This window comes from Loxodonta africana, chromosome 1, assembly GCF_030014295.1.
Source record: "Loxodonta africana isolate mLoxAfr1 chromosome 1, mLoxAfr1.hap2, whole genome shotgun sequence".
NCBI lineage: Eukaryota > Metazoa > Chordata > Mammalia > Proboscidea > Elephantidae > Loxodonta > Loxodonta africana.
Genome location: NC_087342.1, coordinates 28756510 through 28775999, shown reverse-complemented (window position 1 = coordinate 28775999; position 19490 = coordinate 28756510). Strand labels below are relative to the sequence as shown.

The 19490-nt window shown below is 43.3% G+C and overlaps 1 protein-coding gene across 1 annotated transcript in view; it reads right to left on the bottom strand.

Moving 5' to 3' along the window:
* DGKG (diacylglycerol kinase gamma) overlaps positions 1-19490 on the bottom strand; it is a 200747-nt gene that overhangs the window by 167413 nt on the left and 13844 nt on the right. The window contains exon 2 of the mRNA XM_023551564.2: positions 9546-9622. Within this exon, the coding sequence (XP_023407332.1) occupies positions 9546-9622 (77 nt within the window). The remainder of the gene's footprint in view (positions 1-9545; positions 9623-19490) is intronic.

The window sequence follows — 19490 nt, the reverse complement described above, 5'->3', positions numbered from 1 at the left end:
GCAACCAATCGTGGGGATGGCACAGTTCCAAGCAGCACTTTGTTTCATTGTGTGTGGGGTTGCCATGAGCTGGGGGTGGACTCAGGGATGGATTACCCAAAAAACAAGGGCTTAATTGTGCTTTCACCACATCCCCAGGTGAAATTGTGCACTACAAATTAGTAAGTAGGTACAATTAAGCCCATGAATACTTTGCTTACTATAAGCTGGTGCATACTGTGCTTACTGGTTAATCCGCCCCTGGGTCGACTGGACAGCAGCTGACAGCGCCGACTTTCCTCATGGCTTTCATACCTTTGATTTTCCCTGGACAAGCCCCAAGATAACGGGAGAGTATGTGTGTCTGACTCAGCTACTTCTTAAAACATGTCCTTGTGAAGGCTTTAGGCACCAGGAGAAGAGCAGGAAGCCAAGAACAGAAGGCAGGACGAAGGGACATGCCAAAAACAAGAACCTCTCCCTGCTGTGTCTCTGTGGCTTCTGGACCTAGGCTTGGAGCCATCATGCCAGAAAGGGCTGCTACACTAAGCAAACACTCAACAACAACAACAGTTTGCGGTGAGTCATCACTGGCTTGCGCTTTGATGGCATCAGATTTTTCATCAAATCAGCAGATGCTCCTGGAAATCATCAGCGAAAGCACCACTCCAGGATCTGCTGTGCAGGCTTTTGTGAATCATAACAGTCATGAGAATAAAAACCCTTTTGGGGAGCCTAATTAGCTTTTCCTCCAAAATGTTCAGAGCATTTAATCCCTTGTCTCTTCTGAAAGATTTGAAAGCCTTTTGTCATGGATTGAATTGTGTGTCCCTGCAAAATATCTGTCAACTTAGCTGGCCAGGAGTCCCTGTACTGTGTGATTGTTCACTATTTTATGTGATTTCCCTATGTGTTGTAAATCCTAACACTACGATGAAATGAGATGGATTAGTAGCAGTTATATTGATAAGATATACAAGATTAGATAGTGTCTTAAGCCAATCTCTTTTGCGATATAAAAGAGAGAAGTGAGCAGAGAGACATGGGGACCTCATTCCACCAAGAAAGCAGCGCCTGGAGCAGAGCATGTCCTTTGGACCTGAGGTTCCTGCACTGAGATGCTCCCAGAACAAGGGAAGACTGATGACAATGACCTTCCTTCAGAGCCAACAGAGAAAGCCTTCCCCTGGGGCTGACAGCCCAAATTTGGACTTCTAGCCCACTAGATTGTGAGAGAATAAACTTCTCTTTGTTAAAATCATCCACTTGTGGTATTTCTGTTATAGCAGCACTAGATGACTAAGATACCTTCCCAGGATCAGCAGCTGGCTTGCATGCATACAATCAGGATTGGGATATGAAGTCATGGCCCTAAAAACAAGTGAAACTCTCCATCCCATCAGGAGCTCACAAAGCAACTTCAGTCCCAGGCTGGGCTGTGTTGTACATCTTCTTTGCAGAGCGGAGAAAGCCTGATTTGTTTGGACAATGGATAGCGCAGGTTGTTACCAGATTAAAGGATCTCGAAGCAAATGGTAGACTTCCGTTTCTTTTTTTTTTTAATTGTGCTTTTTGTGAAACTTTACAGAGCAAATCAGTTTCTCATTAAATAATTTATACACAAATTGTTTTGTGACACGTTGCCAACCCCATGACGTGTCAACACTCTCCCCTTCTCCACCTCAGGTTCCCTGTTTCCATTTGTCCAGTTTCCCTGTCCCTTCCTGCTTTCCTGTCTTTGCTTTCGGGCTGGTGTGCCCGTTTCGTCTCATATACATGATTGAACTAGAAAGCACGTTCCTCACGTGTGTTATTGTTTGCCCTACAGATCTAATCTTTGGCTGACAGGTGAACCTCGGGAGTGACTTCAGTACTGAGTTAAAAGGGTGTCTGGGCACCATACTCTTGGGGTTTCTCCAGTCTGGTCTTTTTTTTTTTTTTTGGTGAATTTGAGTTTTGTTCTACATTTTTCTCTTGCTCTGTCCAGAACCCTCTATTGTGATCCCTGTCAGAACAAGATAGACTTTCATTTCTTATAGCAGCTGTCCATCTCTGTGCCCCTTCTCTGTTCCTATGTGCCTATATTTCACATTCTTTCTGTCCTTCTACGTCTCCTCAGCCTCATCAGCTCAGGATGTCCCTTCCTCACTCATCCTCTTCCCTTCAATCAGGACCCAAGAGCAAAATCTCATCCTCCTACTCTCCAAGCGTGGCCATTGATTCCACCCTCCCTATCTCTGATTGCATGTCTCAGTGTCTGCTTCTTTGCTACGTGCAAGCATGTTCAACATCCATTATTCCATATAAACTGCTGCCCTATGAGCTACTAGCCCATCTTTCTTCCCTTCTCCTTCAAATGTCTCCAAGTGGACCACATTAGCCTCCTCATCTCCTTACTCCCATTCAATTTGGAATCTAGCCCATCACTGCTGAAACGGCTCTCTTGAAGGTCACAAATTCAATCGTTTCTTTTTTAGATGTTCTCATCTTTGACTTCTCTGTCACACTTCATCCTCTCTTCTTGAAATTCTACCTTCCATGTCATTGTGCTATTTTGGTTCTCTTCCTTCCCTACTTCAATTTGGCTGAATATTTGCTGGTGGCATTGTTATTCATTAACTTGTTTCAAAAGACTCTTTTTGTATTGTCTTTTGCTTTGCACTAGTCTAATTGACAAGTGCTGTTTTACAGTGTGGTTCTGAATTCCAAAATGTATTTTTCATCTTTTTTGGTTTGTGTTAAATTGGAAACTATTAGAACATAATATTTCTGGAAAAAGACAGTATTCGATGATTGAAAAAAAGAAAGTTCAGTTAAACAGTCTAACTTGTTCAAGATCGAAAACACTGGAGCAGAAAGATCATCAAACAAGATCAGAGTGAGACTCAGGAGATCCAGTGTTGGGGCCCAGATCTACCACATTATTCCTGTCTTTTTTGGAGCTCTGTTTCTTCGTCAGCAAATTGTGAATGCTGGACTAGATCTCAGGTTCTAAACTTCTATTAGCTTCCCCCTTAAACCAGCCCTCTTCCTTACTCCCCAGTTTCTGTTAATGTCAGCAATACCATTATTCTCCCAATATCCCAGGCTCATTTTCAACTCTAGTCATCTGAGACTAGTCCTTGTTCCTTCCTTCTGTCCACTGTTCCTTGATAATGTCTCACATCCACAACTTCTTTTCTCTGTCCATGGCCCCTGCTGCCATCACGCCGAAATGGGACTACAAAAAGCCCCAAAGGTCCTGGCTTCAGACTTCTGATTCATGCAGATCTCCTGGACCATTGTAATACCTCTCAAAGGATTCCTTGCCCCAGCCCTATCTCTTGGTCCTCCAATCCATCTTATCCATCCTTGCTGGATTGATTTGATACAACTCTGATCAGAGTGCTTCTCTACTCAAAACTTTCCATTCTAATTGCCCACGGGAGAGATGAGACCAGTAGTCTCTAAACTTTTATAATCATGCACCCCATCGACAACATTTTTGAGTATGCACTCACCATATGTTTATCTTTAATTATTTATAAATTACACACACACACATATATATACCAAAAAAAGAAGAAAAAAATCAAACCCATTGTCATCGAGTTGATTCTGATTCAACAACCTTATTGGACAGAATAGAACCCCCCCCCCAATAGGGTTTCCAAGGCTGTAAATCTTTACAGAGGCAGACTGCCATATCTTTCTCCCGCAGAACAGCTAATGGGTTCTAACTGCCAACCTTCCAGTTAGCAACCGAGCGCTTTAGTCACTGTGTCACCCGGGCTGTCTCTGTCTCTATATATACATATATGAGACCTCCAGCTGTCGAGTCAATTCCAACTCATAGTGACTCCTTAGGGTTTCCAAGGCTGTAAATCTCTACGGAAGCAGACTGCCACATCTTTCTCCCACGGTTTCAAACTGCCAACTTTTTGGTTAGCAGTCGATTGCTTTAACCACTGTGCCACTGCGGCTCCTTTTACATTTATATAGCTATAAGTTGGCATTGACTTGACGGCAATGGGTTTTTTTTTTTATGCACAATACAAAATAAATAGAAAGTAAATGGAAAGTCTAATACGTAGTGTTTGCACAGTTCAATGTACCATCCTGTGCAGGTCCTGAGCCTTTGGAACTCACCACCCTCCTACGATCCCTATCCAACCTAGATTTGTAGCTGCTCAAGCTCTAAGAGCATCTAGTCTTTTCTATCACTCCCTCCGTGCACCTACACTCTGCCCATGATGATCTCCACTCTTTCCTGACTAAGCCTCCTTGCACGTTACTCCACATAACTGCTTCCTTCTCTACCTGTTAACACTCTAGCCATCCTTTAAGATCCAACTGGATGCTCCCTCCTTTAAGGTTCCTGGTATGATCTCCTCTCTGCCTGGGTTTCTACACCTTTGCACCTCGGTTCCTGTCTTGCGACACTCATGTCTGCTGCTCTGTATTATATAAAGTTGTTTGTGACATACCTTGGCTCCTCTACTAATTCAAAGCCCCTGGAGGGTAGTGAGAGGGTCTTATTTCATCTTTGTATCCCCCACACCATCTATCCCAGTGTTTGCGGATAGGTACCTGAATGGTTGATAAGTTCTAATTGGTACACTCAGGAAAAGCCTGGTGTCTGGTCTCTGGTTGTCATCAGTTACTGTGGTGCCCATTCACTCACCATGTACGGAGGCTGCTAAGTACAAGACACAGTGGTAGGTCCCACTAGGGAATACCTCAATAAATTATTCATGGGTTCCCACCTTCAAGAAACTCAGTGTAATGTAAGGGAAGTACAGGTATTGAAACAATTACAACACAGGCTCAACAGTGGCAAGCACCATAGGAAACAAACTGGCAAGCTGTTATGAGAACTTAGAAAACAATGACGGAGCACACTTCCAGCCATTCATGTTCCTGTCCTGGGGAACAGGATGGCACAGAATAAACTCCAAAACACAGAGCATGCAAACCAGAAGAGCCTCATAAGGAACTAGATTTCCTCATGTTCCTGAGGCTCAGGAGGTTCAGAGAGTTACCCCAGGTCACCCACCTGGCTAGCAGCAGAGTAAAACCTTGCCTAGTGCCTCTGCCACTGTACCCATTCCGGGTCCAGGTGTTGAGCAGGGCTTGACATGGTGTTCCCTGCCATTCCCTCCAAGCACCCCAAGCTCAGAATGGGGCTGTGTGCTACTCTCCAAGTGACAGCTGGGCTATGAGAGAGAAAGTTCTTCACATGCACAGGCCAGGCACAGACTAACTGTTTAGTAAATGAGTGATCAGTGACTCGGTAGGGAGTGGCTGGGTACTATGCCCGAATCAGATAAGCTGGCAGTTCTCTGAGCCCAGGAATAACATCATAGACATCCCCATCGTTCAGGACAAAGGAACACTGTTTTACTTCAGCAGCTGCAACTTCCATGCAAGAACCAGCTGAGCGATTGCTGAGGCTACAACCTGTGTAAAGGAGGCAGGTGCTTCTCACACGGGTGAAGAGGGAAGGAAAGTGAGGTAGGAAGTTCACCACGCACCAGGCACTTTACATACGTGATTTACTTCATTCTCAAACAACAGTGTGGGGTGGGACTTGTCGTTAGTTGCCATCTAGTTGATTCTGACTCACGGTGATGCCATGTGTGCAGAGTAGAACTGCTCCATAGGGTTTTCAGTGGCTGTGACCTTTTGGAAGGAGATCACCAGGTCTGTCTTTTAAGACACCTCTGGGTGGGTTCCAACCACCAACCTTTTGGGTAGTAGTCAAGTGCTTAACTGTTTGTGGCACCCAGGTACTCCATGGGTTGGGACTATTACCGCCATTGTGTGGATAAAACAAATTCTGGGAAGGTAAGTAACTTGCTCAAGTCATAAAGCAAGTGGCAGAGGTGGGATTTATTTGCATTCAGGTGTGTCTGTGTTCAGGCTCATGGTGCCACTAGGTCACCTGGACTTTCTGTCCACTATGTTATTGGCCACTCTCCGGCTGTCTTCAGTCACACTCTATTCTCCAGAGAACCGCTTGGTGCTGATGGGCAAAGCTGTGTTCAGCACAACCACACGCAAGCCCACTACTCTGCAAACTCTGATTCTGCCTTCTCTTTCCTAGCAACCTACCCCTTTCCATACCTAACTAATTTCTCGTTGAGACATTCTAGCAGCAAGCAGTAAGCCATCAAGCTCGAGAGAAATTAAACCCTGCTGTTTCCCTAGCCCTGTGCCATGACATTACACCTGCTAGAAGCCAGCCCCTCTGTGTGAGAGAAGGAAATCAGAGTGACAGGGCTTCCCCGGGACGCGGCACTGGCAGGCATACAAAGGGTTGGGGCCAGCCCTGACAGAGGCGTGGGTGGCAGCGCGCTCATAACAGCCACGCATCTCCTGGCTTCTGAAGGCACCTGTGGCCTTAATATCCTCGGCAGCCCTGACCAGACTGCTCCCCTCCCACTCATGAGCCCCAGGGCGGACAGGCTTGTTAGCAGCCCCCGCCTGGCTTTGTTCCTGTTTTCTTGGTGCTGGGGTAGCGGATGGGGGGAAGGCAGTGAGTTTTTTGCTGGCTTTGCCATCTTCTCTGCATGGCTTCTTCTCAGGAATGTTGTTTGAAAGGCTACATTCTGAATCTTGCCCCTGTTCAGGCAACCTCCCTCCTGTTCCATTCTTCCAGCAATTGGTACATTTTATCCGAAGCCTCTCTCAGGTGTACCTTGAGGGCACTGGTTCTGTGAACTCATTTCTTGTGCCCAGTGAAGGAGGCATTGATGCAGGGCTTGTTGAATGGATGGCAATGTGAATAGATAAACAGTCAGCCTCTTCCCAAGTTAGTCCTGCTCAGTCAGTCACTTTTATGCAATTAGCCCTCATAAAACGGCCTTAAAAAAAAAAAAAAAAAAAACCCAAACCAAACCCATTGCCATCTACTCAATTCTGACTCGTAGTGACCCTATAGGACAGAGCAGAACTGCCCCCATAGGGGTTCCAAGGGTGTAATCTTTACAGAAGCAGACTGCCACATCTTTCTCCCATACAGCAGCTGGTGAAGTTGAACTGCTGACCATTTGGTTAGCAGCTGAGCTTTTAATCACTGTGCCTAAGAGCAGAAAAAAGGGAATTTAGTTTAAGACATTCTGGGAGAGGGGGGCAGAAGAGAAGTAACGGGTGCCATTTTTTTTAGTGCTCTATAAAGTGTTAGGCACTTTGCAAAAATTACATTTAATGCAGTTATGCCCAAACTTCATGGTTTTTTTTTTTTTGTTTTTTTGCTTTTGTTATCCTCAAAGCCAAAAACTAAGCTGGTTGCCATTGAGTCAATTCTGACTCATAGCAACCCTACAGGACAGAGTAGAACTGCTCCATAGGGTTTCCAAGGAGCAGCGGATGGATTCCAACTGCTGACCTTTTGATTAGTGCCAAGCTCTTAACCACTGGGCCACCAAGGCTCCTTGCTACCCTCAGAGATGAGAAAGTTGAGGCTCAAAGAAGTGAAACATTCAAGGCCGTATTGCTGGTTGGCAGCACAAATAGGATTCTAACCTAAGGCTATAACTTTGAGATCATGGCTCTTGAACTTGACACTGCCAGTAGGAAGTAAGCTCCTTGAGGACAGAGACTGAGCTTCCTCATCTTTATATCTTTTACAGTGTCCAGCACAGTGCTTGCATGCCCCAGGGATGTTAAAAAAAAAAAAAATTCTTTTTTTTTTTTTGTTAGATGAGTTAAATTTGAAAATGGGGAGAAGCCTTGCATTCATTTATTCACTTCACAAATATTTATTGAGTGTCTGCCCTGAGTCAGACACAGTTCTGGGCATTGGGGATACAACAGTGAATAAAAATATTCTAGTCGGGGAGATAGACAATTAAATAAGTAAATTACAGAGCGTGACAAATGGTGAGAGGTATTAAGGAGGAAAAGAAGGCAGAGCAGGGGGTATCAGAAAAGTGTCAGGAAAGGGGTTTGAACTTTTTAGATAGAGAAGTGACATTCACGGAGAAGGTGACGCTTGAAGCAAAGACTCAAAGAAGGTGTGGTTACCTGTGGGAAAAAAGTCCAGGAAGAGGGAACAGCAAGCAGAAAGGTACTGGGGTTAGGGCAGCAATGGCTTGTTTGAGAGCATCATGGAAGCTAATATGGGTGGAAAACAACAAGGAGGGGGAGAGTACCAAGAGATGTGGCTGGGGAGTGGAATGGTGGTACAGATTGCAATGACCTTGAATTTTACTCTGAGTGGCAAGTGGGGGAAACCATGTGAGATTGTTGAGCAGAGTGGTGACATGGTTTAAGGTTGAACAGGTTGTTCAGCATGAGTGTGAAGAACAGACTTCAGAGTTTAAGGGCAGAAGCAGGAAGATCAGCTAGGAGACACTGCAATAATCTAGGCAAAATACAGTGCTGCCTCAGGTCAGGATAGAAGCAGCGCAGATGGTGAAATGTGTCTAGATTTTGGATATATTTTGGAGGTAGAAATAACAGGGTTTGCTGATGAATTAGATGTGGGATGTGAGAGAAAGAGAAGTGAAATGATGACTCCCAAGTTTTAGGCTGAGTAACTTGAAGAACGGAATTATCATTTCCTGAAATGGGGGAGGCTGCTGGAAAAACAGGTTTTGTAGGGTAAGTTTAGGAGCTCAGTTTAGCTCCTGTTAAGCTTGAGACGCCTCTTTAAATGGAAACATCAAGAAGAGAGGTAAGAGGAAAACCATGAGAGTGTAGGGTCCTGAGAATCTAATGAAAGTGTTTCAAGGCGGAGGATTTGATCAACTGTACCTGGTGCTGATGAGTAAAATGGTCAGTGGGCTTAGCCATGTGGAAATCCTTGGTTATCTTGATCATTTGTTTTAGTGAAGGAATGGGGATACAGGCTAACGGAAGGGCTTTCAAGAAAGTAAGAAGAGAAATTACAATCAGGGAGCATAAACAAATCTTGCTGTGAAGGGCAGGAGAGAAATGGAGTGGTAGCTGGAGGGAAAAGTGGAATCAAGAGAGAACTTTTGTTTTTAATATAAAAGAAATAACTGCATGTTTATATGTTGATGGGGGAAAACTACTATATAGGTTAAAGTTGATGATGTAAGAGAGAAAGAGAGAGGAGTAAGAGAGTGAATGGGAACACACTGTTGAAGCAATAACTTTCAAAAAGTCATGAGAGGATGGGATTAAGTGCACAAGTGGAGAGGCTGTACTTATATCGGAGCATGGACGGTCCATTGCTAGTTACAGAAGAAAAGTACAGGTAGGTGGGCAGATGAGGTGGAGGTGAAGGAACTGTGGAAGATCTCTTCTGATTGCTTCTATTTTCTCAGCGAAGTAGAAACCAAGGTTGTTAACTGAGAGTGAGGGCTCAGGAAGAGGAGTGAGAGATTCGAGGACAGAGGAGAAGGCATAATAGTTTTCTAGTAAAGTGGGAGGGCATGGACTTAGGAAATGTATGATGCCAGGTAGCACTAATGGTTCTCTTGAGAGGAGGAGAAAATATGTTGAGAAGGAAATTCTTCAGGGTGAGCTGAACCTCCAAGACGGAAACAAATTGTGGAAAGTCTGAAACAGGTTTTTTTTTTTTCTTTTTTTAAGGCTTGAAATGGAAATGTTCTTACCTCATGTGTGTCATACTTTTTGAGGCTCCCTCCCTCATTAAATTCAGTCAAGACATCCTTGATCTTCTTGGAGGAATCTGAAGAGACACAATCCACACAGAAGACACTGATGAATGACTATGGGAGATGATAAAGTCAGCTCTTCCCTGTCCAGCCATGGTTAGGATGTAGCAGCCTCTCACTCCTGGGACAATATGGGGAACTTTCACCCTTGTCTGCAGTTCTGCCCTCTCCTTTCCTTTCTCAGAGCCTATTCTCTCTCCTGCTGTCTGAACCATCTTTCTAAAACACAAATATGATCAGATCATGTCCCTCATCAAAACCCTTCTATGGCTCTCAGTTTTTCCAAGCCTAAACCCCTAGCTTGGTATATAAGTCCTTGGTGATCTGGCCTAGCCTATTCCTTATTTCTTACCTTAACCTCCCATTCACTTTTCAGCCACGTCAAATGACTTTTCTGGAATTCCCTGAATACACTGTATACCCTTCACGGAGTCCCCTCTGTGTCTTGCAAACTTCACTCAGTCCTGAACACCCAGCTCAATGTCAGCTTCTTTGTAAAGCCTTCCTTGACTGTACCAGGCAGAGTTAATCATTGTCATTCCCTGCCCTGGCTCCCACATGACCTGTATGTAACTCTATGACAGCACTTGTCATAAAACCCGTTGCCATTGAGTTGATTCCAACTCATAGCGACCCTATACTACAGAGTAGAACTGCCCCCATAGAGTTTCCAAGGAGAACCTGATGGATCCGAACTGCTGACCTTTTGGTTAGCCGCTGTAGCACTTAACCACTACGCCACCAGGGTTTCCTGCACTTGTTATAGTGTTATAATTATTCATTAACTTGCCTATATTCCTTGTCTCCTGTTTCAGTTCTAATATGGGCTCCTTGAGAGCTATCACCAGCTGGTGTGTCTTTGTATATAATACCAAGGCCTGACATGTAAACAGTGTTCAATAGAACAATATATTAGATGAGTGCAATAAACATCTGAGCAGAAATTAAAACGTATTTAAAAATACCTTAGTTATAGAGATGGGTGGGCACGAAGCCCTATGTGGCTCTGTCCTTGGTCCTGACACATTATTGCACGCGAGAGCAGGGTGATTTCTTCTAACTCTGGGATCCTGACAACTCTGCCCATTTTTCTAGATTATTTGCAGTGGTTAAGAGTTTGGCTGCTAAACAAAAAGTCAGCAGTTCAAATCCACCAAAAAGCCGCTCCTTGGAAACCCTATGAAGCAGTTCTACTCTGTCCTATAGGGTTGCTATGAGTCGGAGTTGTCTCAGTGGCAACAGGTTTGGTTTTTGATGAAGAAAATTGAGATATTCATACTGGCACATAAAAAGCATAACCTTGATTGATGTCTCATGATTAACATGGCTGATTTCATGTTCCTATGACAGCTCTATCATATTTCTCACAGCCAGAACTTCTTCCACTGGAAATTCAGTCCTCCCACACCGTGCTTTCCCTGGAATGTTACCCATATGTTCCACTTATCTTGGAAGGAGACAAAGAAATACTCAGAGAACTTATGAAGCATGGTGCTTTAGAAAATTCTGCTTTCCACAGAAAATAATTCAGAAACCACTGAAGACAATGGTGGCTTCTTCTTTTTGGAGTTTTAAGGAAATTGGGAGACAAGAAAAGGGAGTGAATAATTGTCATTAAGAACACATTGTGAGCCCAAGAGTATGGCCCTTGGACACCCTTTTAACTCCATCCTGGTCACTCCTGAAGTTCATCCTCCAGCCAAAGATTAGACAGGTCTATAAAATAAACAATAACACATGTAGTTCAACCATGTATGTGAGACTAAATGGGGACACCAGCCCAAAGGCAAAGAAAAGGAGGCAGGAAGGGACAGGAAAACTGGAAGAATGGAAATGGGGAACCCAAGGTCGAGAAGGGGAAACTGTCGACACATCACGGGGCTGGCAATCAATGTCACAAAACAATTTGTGTACTAATTGTTAAATGAGAAATGAATTTGCTCTGCAAACTTTGACCTACAGCGCACACACACACACACACACACACACACACACACAAGAACGTATTCGGAGTGCATCCTGTGTGATTATCTCCACTCTAGATATCAAAGAAAACCAAGGTCCTGTGATCTCTGCTCTCCCTGTCTGGGCAGTGTTGTAGATAATTAAGAGCTTCCTAAACTCCATCACCGCTTCTATTTAAACATCTGAGCAAAGGGCAATGCCATTAAAGGCTGACTCAGTGTTCCGTGATGTTCAGGCTCTTTGTACAGAACCATATGCTCTCTCTGGCCTAGGTAAAGTGGACATGCTCATAGACTGTGATGTTCTTCATGGCTTTGCTGACCTGGATTCTTCAAGCAAAAGTTATAATAATTTCAAGACTGAGACATGTTGAAATGCCACAGGAAAATGCTGCTGTTGTCTAAAAATGGAAATTTCTTTCTGAAATTCAAAACAGATGTCAAAAAACGAATAGCTTCGTGAGATCCAGGCAGCAGATGCCATCAATTTGGGCTGCTTACATTCAATTCAGAAAACACCACCAAGGGTAAGAGACTGCAAGGTACTGTTAATGAACCAGCGGGGGAGAGGATCTGAATAATTGTGGTAATAATAGACTCCACTTCTTGTGGAACTTTCCCGCACATTCTCATTTACTCCCACCCACCAATCTATGCAAGTTTGGTAATGTTTTCTTCAGTTTACAGATGAAGCTGAAATTCAGAAAAATGAGGTGTCATGTCTAAGAGCCAGAGTTTGAACCCAGATCTAGTCTGGCTCAAAAGTCTATACTCTTTTCCATTAAGCATTACTTACTATAACTTCCTGAACATTTGTTAACACAAGGAAAAGTGCAAGTAATGCTGCAGCAATGATACAAAGCTCTATGAAGCAGAGTGGAGAAGCAATAAAATTAAGATTAGAGAGGAGTGGGGGTAGGGACTGGGGATGCCCTGTGAAGTAGGTGGGACTTTGATTGGAAAGCACTGAACGTTATTTAAATGGTGCAAAAATATAATCAGGTCTCTGTTTTCTGAAGGCCATTATGGCAATAAAATGGAAGAGTTCAGAATCAGTTCAGAATTCAGTTAACGTCACACATGAGGTCATGGGGACGTGGGGACTTCTGGTGTGGTTTCTGCAAGGGTAGTGTAGGGTCAGCACTTGGACTGAAAACCCAGGGAATGATTCCACTTCTGACGTTATCACATTTTGAAGATCCCACAGTTCACCCTTTGGTTCTAAAGTACTGTCGATCCATTTGTCAAACCCTCTGTTATTTTTAAATGTATGTGCTGTAACAATGATTCTCTTTTAGGCACTAATTACATATACATATGCATATGTATACATATATGTATTTATCACATGGAGCCCTGGTAGTGCAGTGGTTAAGCGTTATGTCTGCTAACCAAAAGTTGGCAGTTTGAATCCATCAGCTGCTCCTTGGAAATCCTGTTGGGCAGTTTTACTCTGTCCTATAGGGTTACTATGAGCTGAAATCGGCTTGAGGGCAATGGGTTTGGTTTGGTTTATTTATCATATATTCACATTCAAGTAAACAGAGTTCTTTTTAACACCTTTTTTATTTTTTAAATTATACTTTCAGTGAAGGTTTACAGAACAAACTGGTTTCTCATTAAACAGCTAGTACACATATTGTTTTATGACATTGGTTAACAACCCCACTACTTGTCAACACTCTCCCTTCTCAACCTTGGGTTCCTATTACCAGCTTTCCTGTCCCCTCCTGCCTTCTAGTCCTTGCCCCTAGGCTGGTGTGCCCCTTTAGTCTTGTTTTATTTTATGGGCCTGTCTAACCTTTGGCTGAAGGGTGAATCTTGGGAGTGACTTCATTACTGAACTAAAAAGGTGTCCGAGGGCCATACTCTCAGGGTTTCTCCAGTCTCTGTCAGGCCAACAAGTCTGGGCTTTCTTTTTGAGTTAGAATTTTGTTCTACATTTTTCTCCAGCTCTGTCCAGAGCCCTCTATTGTGATCCCTGTCAGAGCAGTCAGTGGTGGTAGCTGGGCACCGACTAATTGTACTGGACTCAGTCTGGTGGAAGCCGTGGTAGATGTGGCCCATTAGTCCTTTGAACTAATCTTTCCCTTGTATCTTTAGTTTTCTTCATTCTCCCTTGTTCACAAAGGGATGAAACCAGTGAAGTATCCTAGATGGCCACTCACAGGCTCTTAAGACCCCATATGTAACTCACCAAAGTAGAATGTAGAACATTTTCTTTATAAACTATGTTATGCCAATTAAGCTAGATGTTCCCCAAGACCATGGTTCCTACAGCCCTCAGCCTAGCAATTCAGTCCCAGAGAATTTTTAAAAGGAAAAAAAACAAAAAACAGAGAAATCATTTACTTCAAAATCTCTGATTGATAGCCTAAAATTGAGTAGACCAAAAGATTGCTGACTCCTAACTTTCCATGAGGGGCATTTCTCACCCCATTTTTATTTCAGTTTTATTATGGGCTCTTAGAATCAGCATCTTTTTATGGGCTCATAGAATCAACCCATTTTTTATGGGCTCAGAATCAACCCTTTTTCAAAAAAGAAAAACGATCTAATTCTCAAATTACTTTCCCCTTAGATGGCCTTCGATATTTTATGCCGGTTTCCTTCTCAACAGGTTACTGGCTGGGTTCTCTTTATGTGACGAGTAAGTGGGTATTATGTCCAACTAACCCACCATGGATCACTGTCTTATTCTTTCATTTGAAAACAGTTCGCAACAGAGAGCCTTCTTCAAAGCATTCCCTGATCTTCCTTCAGGTGCCTTCTATGGACCCAATAGTAGAGCCTTAGTAGAGAACTTCTTTGTCGAAGTGTGCACCATAACACCACCACTAGACTCCGGGGAGATGGAATTCCATTTGTGAGTGGTACAAAGTAAGGCCATGTCCACAGCTCTTTGCAACAATTTCTATTTAGTGCTTACTAAATGCATTGCACTGGGCCAATCTGCTGCAAAAGATCTCTTTAAAGTGTTAAACAGCAAAGATATCATTTTAAGGACTAAGGTGCACCTGACTCAAGCCACGGTGTTTTCAATTGCCTCATATGCATGTGAATGCTGGACAATGAATAAGGAAGACTGAACAAGAATTGATGCCTTTAAATTATGGCATTGGCGAACAATACTGAATATACCATGGACTGTCAGAAGAACGAACAAATCTTTCTTGGAAGAAGTACAACCAGAATGCTCCTTAGAAGCCAGGATGGCAAGACTTCGTCTCACATACTTTGGACATGTTGTCAGGAAGGACTAGTCCCTGGAGAAGGACATCATGCTTGTAAAGTAGAGGATCAGCAAAAAAGAGGAAGACCCTCAACGAGATAGACTGACACAGTGGCTACAGCAATGGGCTCAAACATACCGACTGTGAGGCTGGTGCAGGACCAGGCAGTGCTTCATTATGTTGTACATAGGGTTGCTATGAGTTGGAAATCAACTCAACAGCACCTAACAACAAAACGACATATGCTAGGCAAGGAGCCCTGGTGGTGCAGTGGTTAAGCACTTGGCTGCTAACTGAAAGGTCAGTGGTTCGAACCCACTAGCCACTCCACAGAAAAAAGATGTGGCAGTCTGCTTCCTTAAAGACTACAGCCTTGGCAACCCTATGGGGCAGTTCTACTCTGTCCTATAGGGCCACTATGAATTGGACTCAACTTGACGGCAACAGGTCTGGTTTTTGTTTTATATGCTAGGCATTGTCCCAGTCACCTTGTATATGTTATTTAAGTCCCCACCACTATGCTCTAAGGTAGGAATAAAAAAAAAAAAAAAAAACCAAAAAACCAAACGCGTTGCCACTGAGTTGATTCTGACTCATAGCGACCCTAAAGGACAGAGTAGAACTGCCCTATAGGGTTTCTAAGGAGCGCCTGGTGGATTCAAACTGCCGACCTTTTGGTTAGCCGCCAAACGCTTTACCACTGTGCCCGTTGTCATCGAGTCGATTCCGATTCACAGCGACCTTATATTTATCCCTATTTTGCAGAAGAGGGAACTGAAGTTTATGGGATTTAAGTGATTCTTTCAAGGGCACAGAGCAAGTGAGAGGGTCACTCATATTTTTAACATATCTAAATAATGTGACACAGTGATTAGATTCACCAGATGAGAGAACATCTGTAAGTCAGAAGATAAAGTTCTTCCTCCATGACAGTGGTTCTCAACCCTGGCTGAACTTAGAATCTCACAGGGAGCACCAAAAACTGAAAACTATGCTTCAGTGCAGACGGATTAAGTCAGCGTCTCTTGGGGGACCCAGAAACCAGTATATTTTAAGGCTTCCTGGGGATTCAAATATGCAGACAAGGTTGAGCATGGCCGTTCTGTGATGGGATTTTATTGTTAGAAATGAAGATTACCTTAAGGAGCACCTGAACTTTTTGGATAATTATTGCAAAAGAAACAAAAAATGCTTATAACTCTGCTGAATCTACAATTGTTGTGCTTGGAAGACACTCTTCGTTGTTTAAGTGGACAACGCTATAGGACTCCATCCAACAAGTCAACTTCTTCTGCTCTTTGCAAGGTGGGGGTGCATTTTGCAGTTAACCCACTCTAGCAGGACCATGAGCATGTTTTTTTACCCCAGATCAGGTGTTTAGAGGGCTCTGCTGTGTGATCAAGGTTGCTAGTGGTAACAAGTGCTTTATGAAATGTTCAATCCAAAATTGTCTCTTTCATACTTTATGTGCCAAGAATTCTGGGATCTTAACCGAACAGTTGTCCTTGATGTTTCAGCAAATTCAAAGACTTTTTAAGGAGAAAATGTGCCTACTCACAGGACCCTTTGTGTGGAATAGGGATGCCCTCCATCTGAACAAGCAGACAAACCAGGAGCTTCACTGCCGAGAGCAGAACATCAGCTGTGCTGTGGAACCAGAACCCAAAGTTTAGGGACCGTCTTCTAGTCAAGAATGGCACAGTGGTTAAGAGCTTGGCTGCTAACCAAAAGGTCAGCCAGCAGTTTAAATCCACCAGCTACTCCTTGGAAACCCTATGAGGCAGTTCTACTCTGTCCTATAGGGTTGCTATGAGTTGGAATTGGCTTGACGGCAATGGGTTTGGTTTTTTTTTTTGGTTAGTCAGACCATTAAACTCTAAATTTTGACATAAATCATCACTTCGCAAACCTGAGAACCCATATATGAGAATGAAGCTCTTAGGTGCTTGATAACTCTCCATTCCCTGAAGTTCTCTGAGAGCCTCTCAAATTTTAGTGTGCATATGAGTCACCGGGGCTTTGGTTAAAATGCAGATTCTGACTGAGTAGGTTTGAGCCAGGGCTCAAGGTTCTGGATTTCTAATACGATTCTATTGTTGTTGTTAGGTGCTGTCAAGTCAGTTCTGACTCATAGTGACCCTATAGAACAGAGTAGAACTGCCCCATAGGGTTTCCAAAGAGTAGTTGGTGGATTTAAACTGCCAACTTTTAGTCAGCAGTCGAGCTCTTAACCTCTGTGCCATCAGGGCTACAATAAGATTCTAGATTATGCTGATGCTGCTAGTCCATGGACCTCACTTTTGAGGAGCTGCCCCTAAACAACATCCCTGTATATCTGTGGCTGGTTGGTGAGGCTTGTCTGTCACAACAGAGAAAGGATCATGACTCTGAGGATAGACGGACATGTTCCACAGATTGGGAAGGCCATAAGTGACTGTCCACCTGCGGGGGAAGGGGGAGAGGTGTAAATGGGATGGGGGGAGACATGAAGAGAAGGGGAAAGGAAAGGGAAAGTTGGCATATTAAAAAAAAAATCTAGATTTTTCTACTTCTGATGAAGGTTATGATGTATGAATAAGGTTTCTAAGCACCTCCAGAGATTCAAGAACAGGGTGAAACGTACAAAATGAGAGCAAGGTTTTCTAAGGGTTTTACAGACATGGAGGATAACGTCCTAACAGAGATGCCAGGGCCAGGGGCACTGCATCAAAGGACTCTGCCTCCTCAGCTGGGAGAAATAAGCCCCAAACAAGTGGAATGGATGTGGGATGCACAAGATACTTCAGCTCCATGAGCACTGAGTCACTGTATTCCCAACATGCAGCCTGTGGCCTAGCGTAAAATAGAAGCTCAGTAAAGATTGGATGAATAAATAAGGGCTAGAAAAGCAGTTGAGCTGGTCATGCTTGTCCCGTGTATCACATATCTCCCGGGGTGTAGGAAGAAAAGGTAGACCAGTGGTTCTCAACCTTGACTGAAGATTGGAAACAACTGGGGAGCTTAAGAAACACTGACGCCCGGGTCCCACCCCTACGGATTATGATTAAATGGTCTGGAGTATGGGCCAGGCATTGGGATTTTTTCAAAGCCTTCCAGAGGGTTCCATGGTGTTGCCAAGGCCAAAGACCACTGAGGAAGACCAAGTTAACTACTTGAGGGAGCCTGTGGAAGAGATGGCTCTGCCACAGAAGTTACACATAGAATAAGAGGAAAAGACTTTACATTGAAGAAGAGAGGGCTTTGACTGATATAAGAAAACTCTCTTTAAGATACTAACATTTTCTGATTCATCATAAATGATCTGAATGATTGGTATGGCTTATCTGCATAAATTTGTATTGCTAGAAAAATGTCCTACTTTCTCTTCACATAAGTGGGCCTCATTAGTCACATTTCAAGTAAAAGGGGAGAAATGGACCAAACAACTCCTACCTTCTTGAGACTAAAAGTGCAGTCACTGGACCAGCAGCATCAGCATCACTGGGGGCTTGTTAGAAATACAGAACCTTGCTTCTACCCCAGACCTACTGACTCAGAATCTGTATGTTAACAAGATCTCGGGAGATTCATGTGCACATTAGAGGTTGAGAGGCACTGGTCTACAGAGATCTCTCCCAACAGATTCTATGATTGCTTGTGGGCAGGGTCCCAGCATCACTAATGGAAAAGTAGGCCAGCTGTCCTGAAAGAGAGGTGGGTGAGAAACAGTTGTGGTTGTCCCTTCCAACATGGAAGAAACTGGACATGCCTCTTTATCGGCTCAAGACTCCATCAGCATTTGATTAGGTCTCACTCTACTGGCCAACATGTGTGCCAACATTTTAATAAAGCTCACTCAGAGTCTTACGTTGTTCTAAAAATTGGCCCTGAACATTTTTTCTGGCTCCCCTATTAAAATTAACATGTTTAAACTTTGAGCAATAGATTAGCTACCTCTTAAAGTCAAAACTTTGCCTCAATCTGGTACTAAACAAATGTATTTCCTGAGAGCACAATTTACCAATTCATTCTCTTCAGACACACTTCCAAAATTTACCTTATTATAATTTAATGGACATGCATTATTTATTTTTACCAATGGCTGAAGGTTAAGTTCCTAAAAATACTTTTTGCTTAATTTCTTAGAATTGAGTTGAGACAAACTGAATTTGCACTGGATTCAAGAGACTTTCATTCTGATCCCTGCTCTGCTGCTGACTTGCTGTGTGACCTTGGGCAAGTCACTGAATTAGTCTAGATTTGGTGTTCTCATCTGTAAAATGGGGAGGGCTGGAATTGATTATGGCTAAGATCTCTCCTAGCTTTAAAGATTCTACGAAGTCCAAGCAATCACTGCCTGATGCAGAAAATATCTGATTTAATTTCTTAGAGAATTAAAAGTCCAAATTGATGCTTTATCATTTTTTCCTGTTCTTTCCTTTCTGAATAAACTGGTGGTGTCTGTCTTTAGTGAATCATGGAAGTTTTAAAGAACTAACCAGAACAACAAAACTAAAAAAAAAAAGATCATCACCCATACACTAGGACTGGAGGGCAATGAGTCAATTGTATCTCTGTCTGAAGCTGTTACGAGGGTCAGGAGGGACCCTCCTCACATGCTCATGCTCTCTGGAGTAGAAAAGAAGCCTGTTAATTGGAAGGGATAATGAAGGCCATCTAATTAACCAGATAGCTGATGCTTTAAT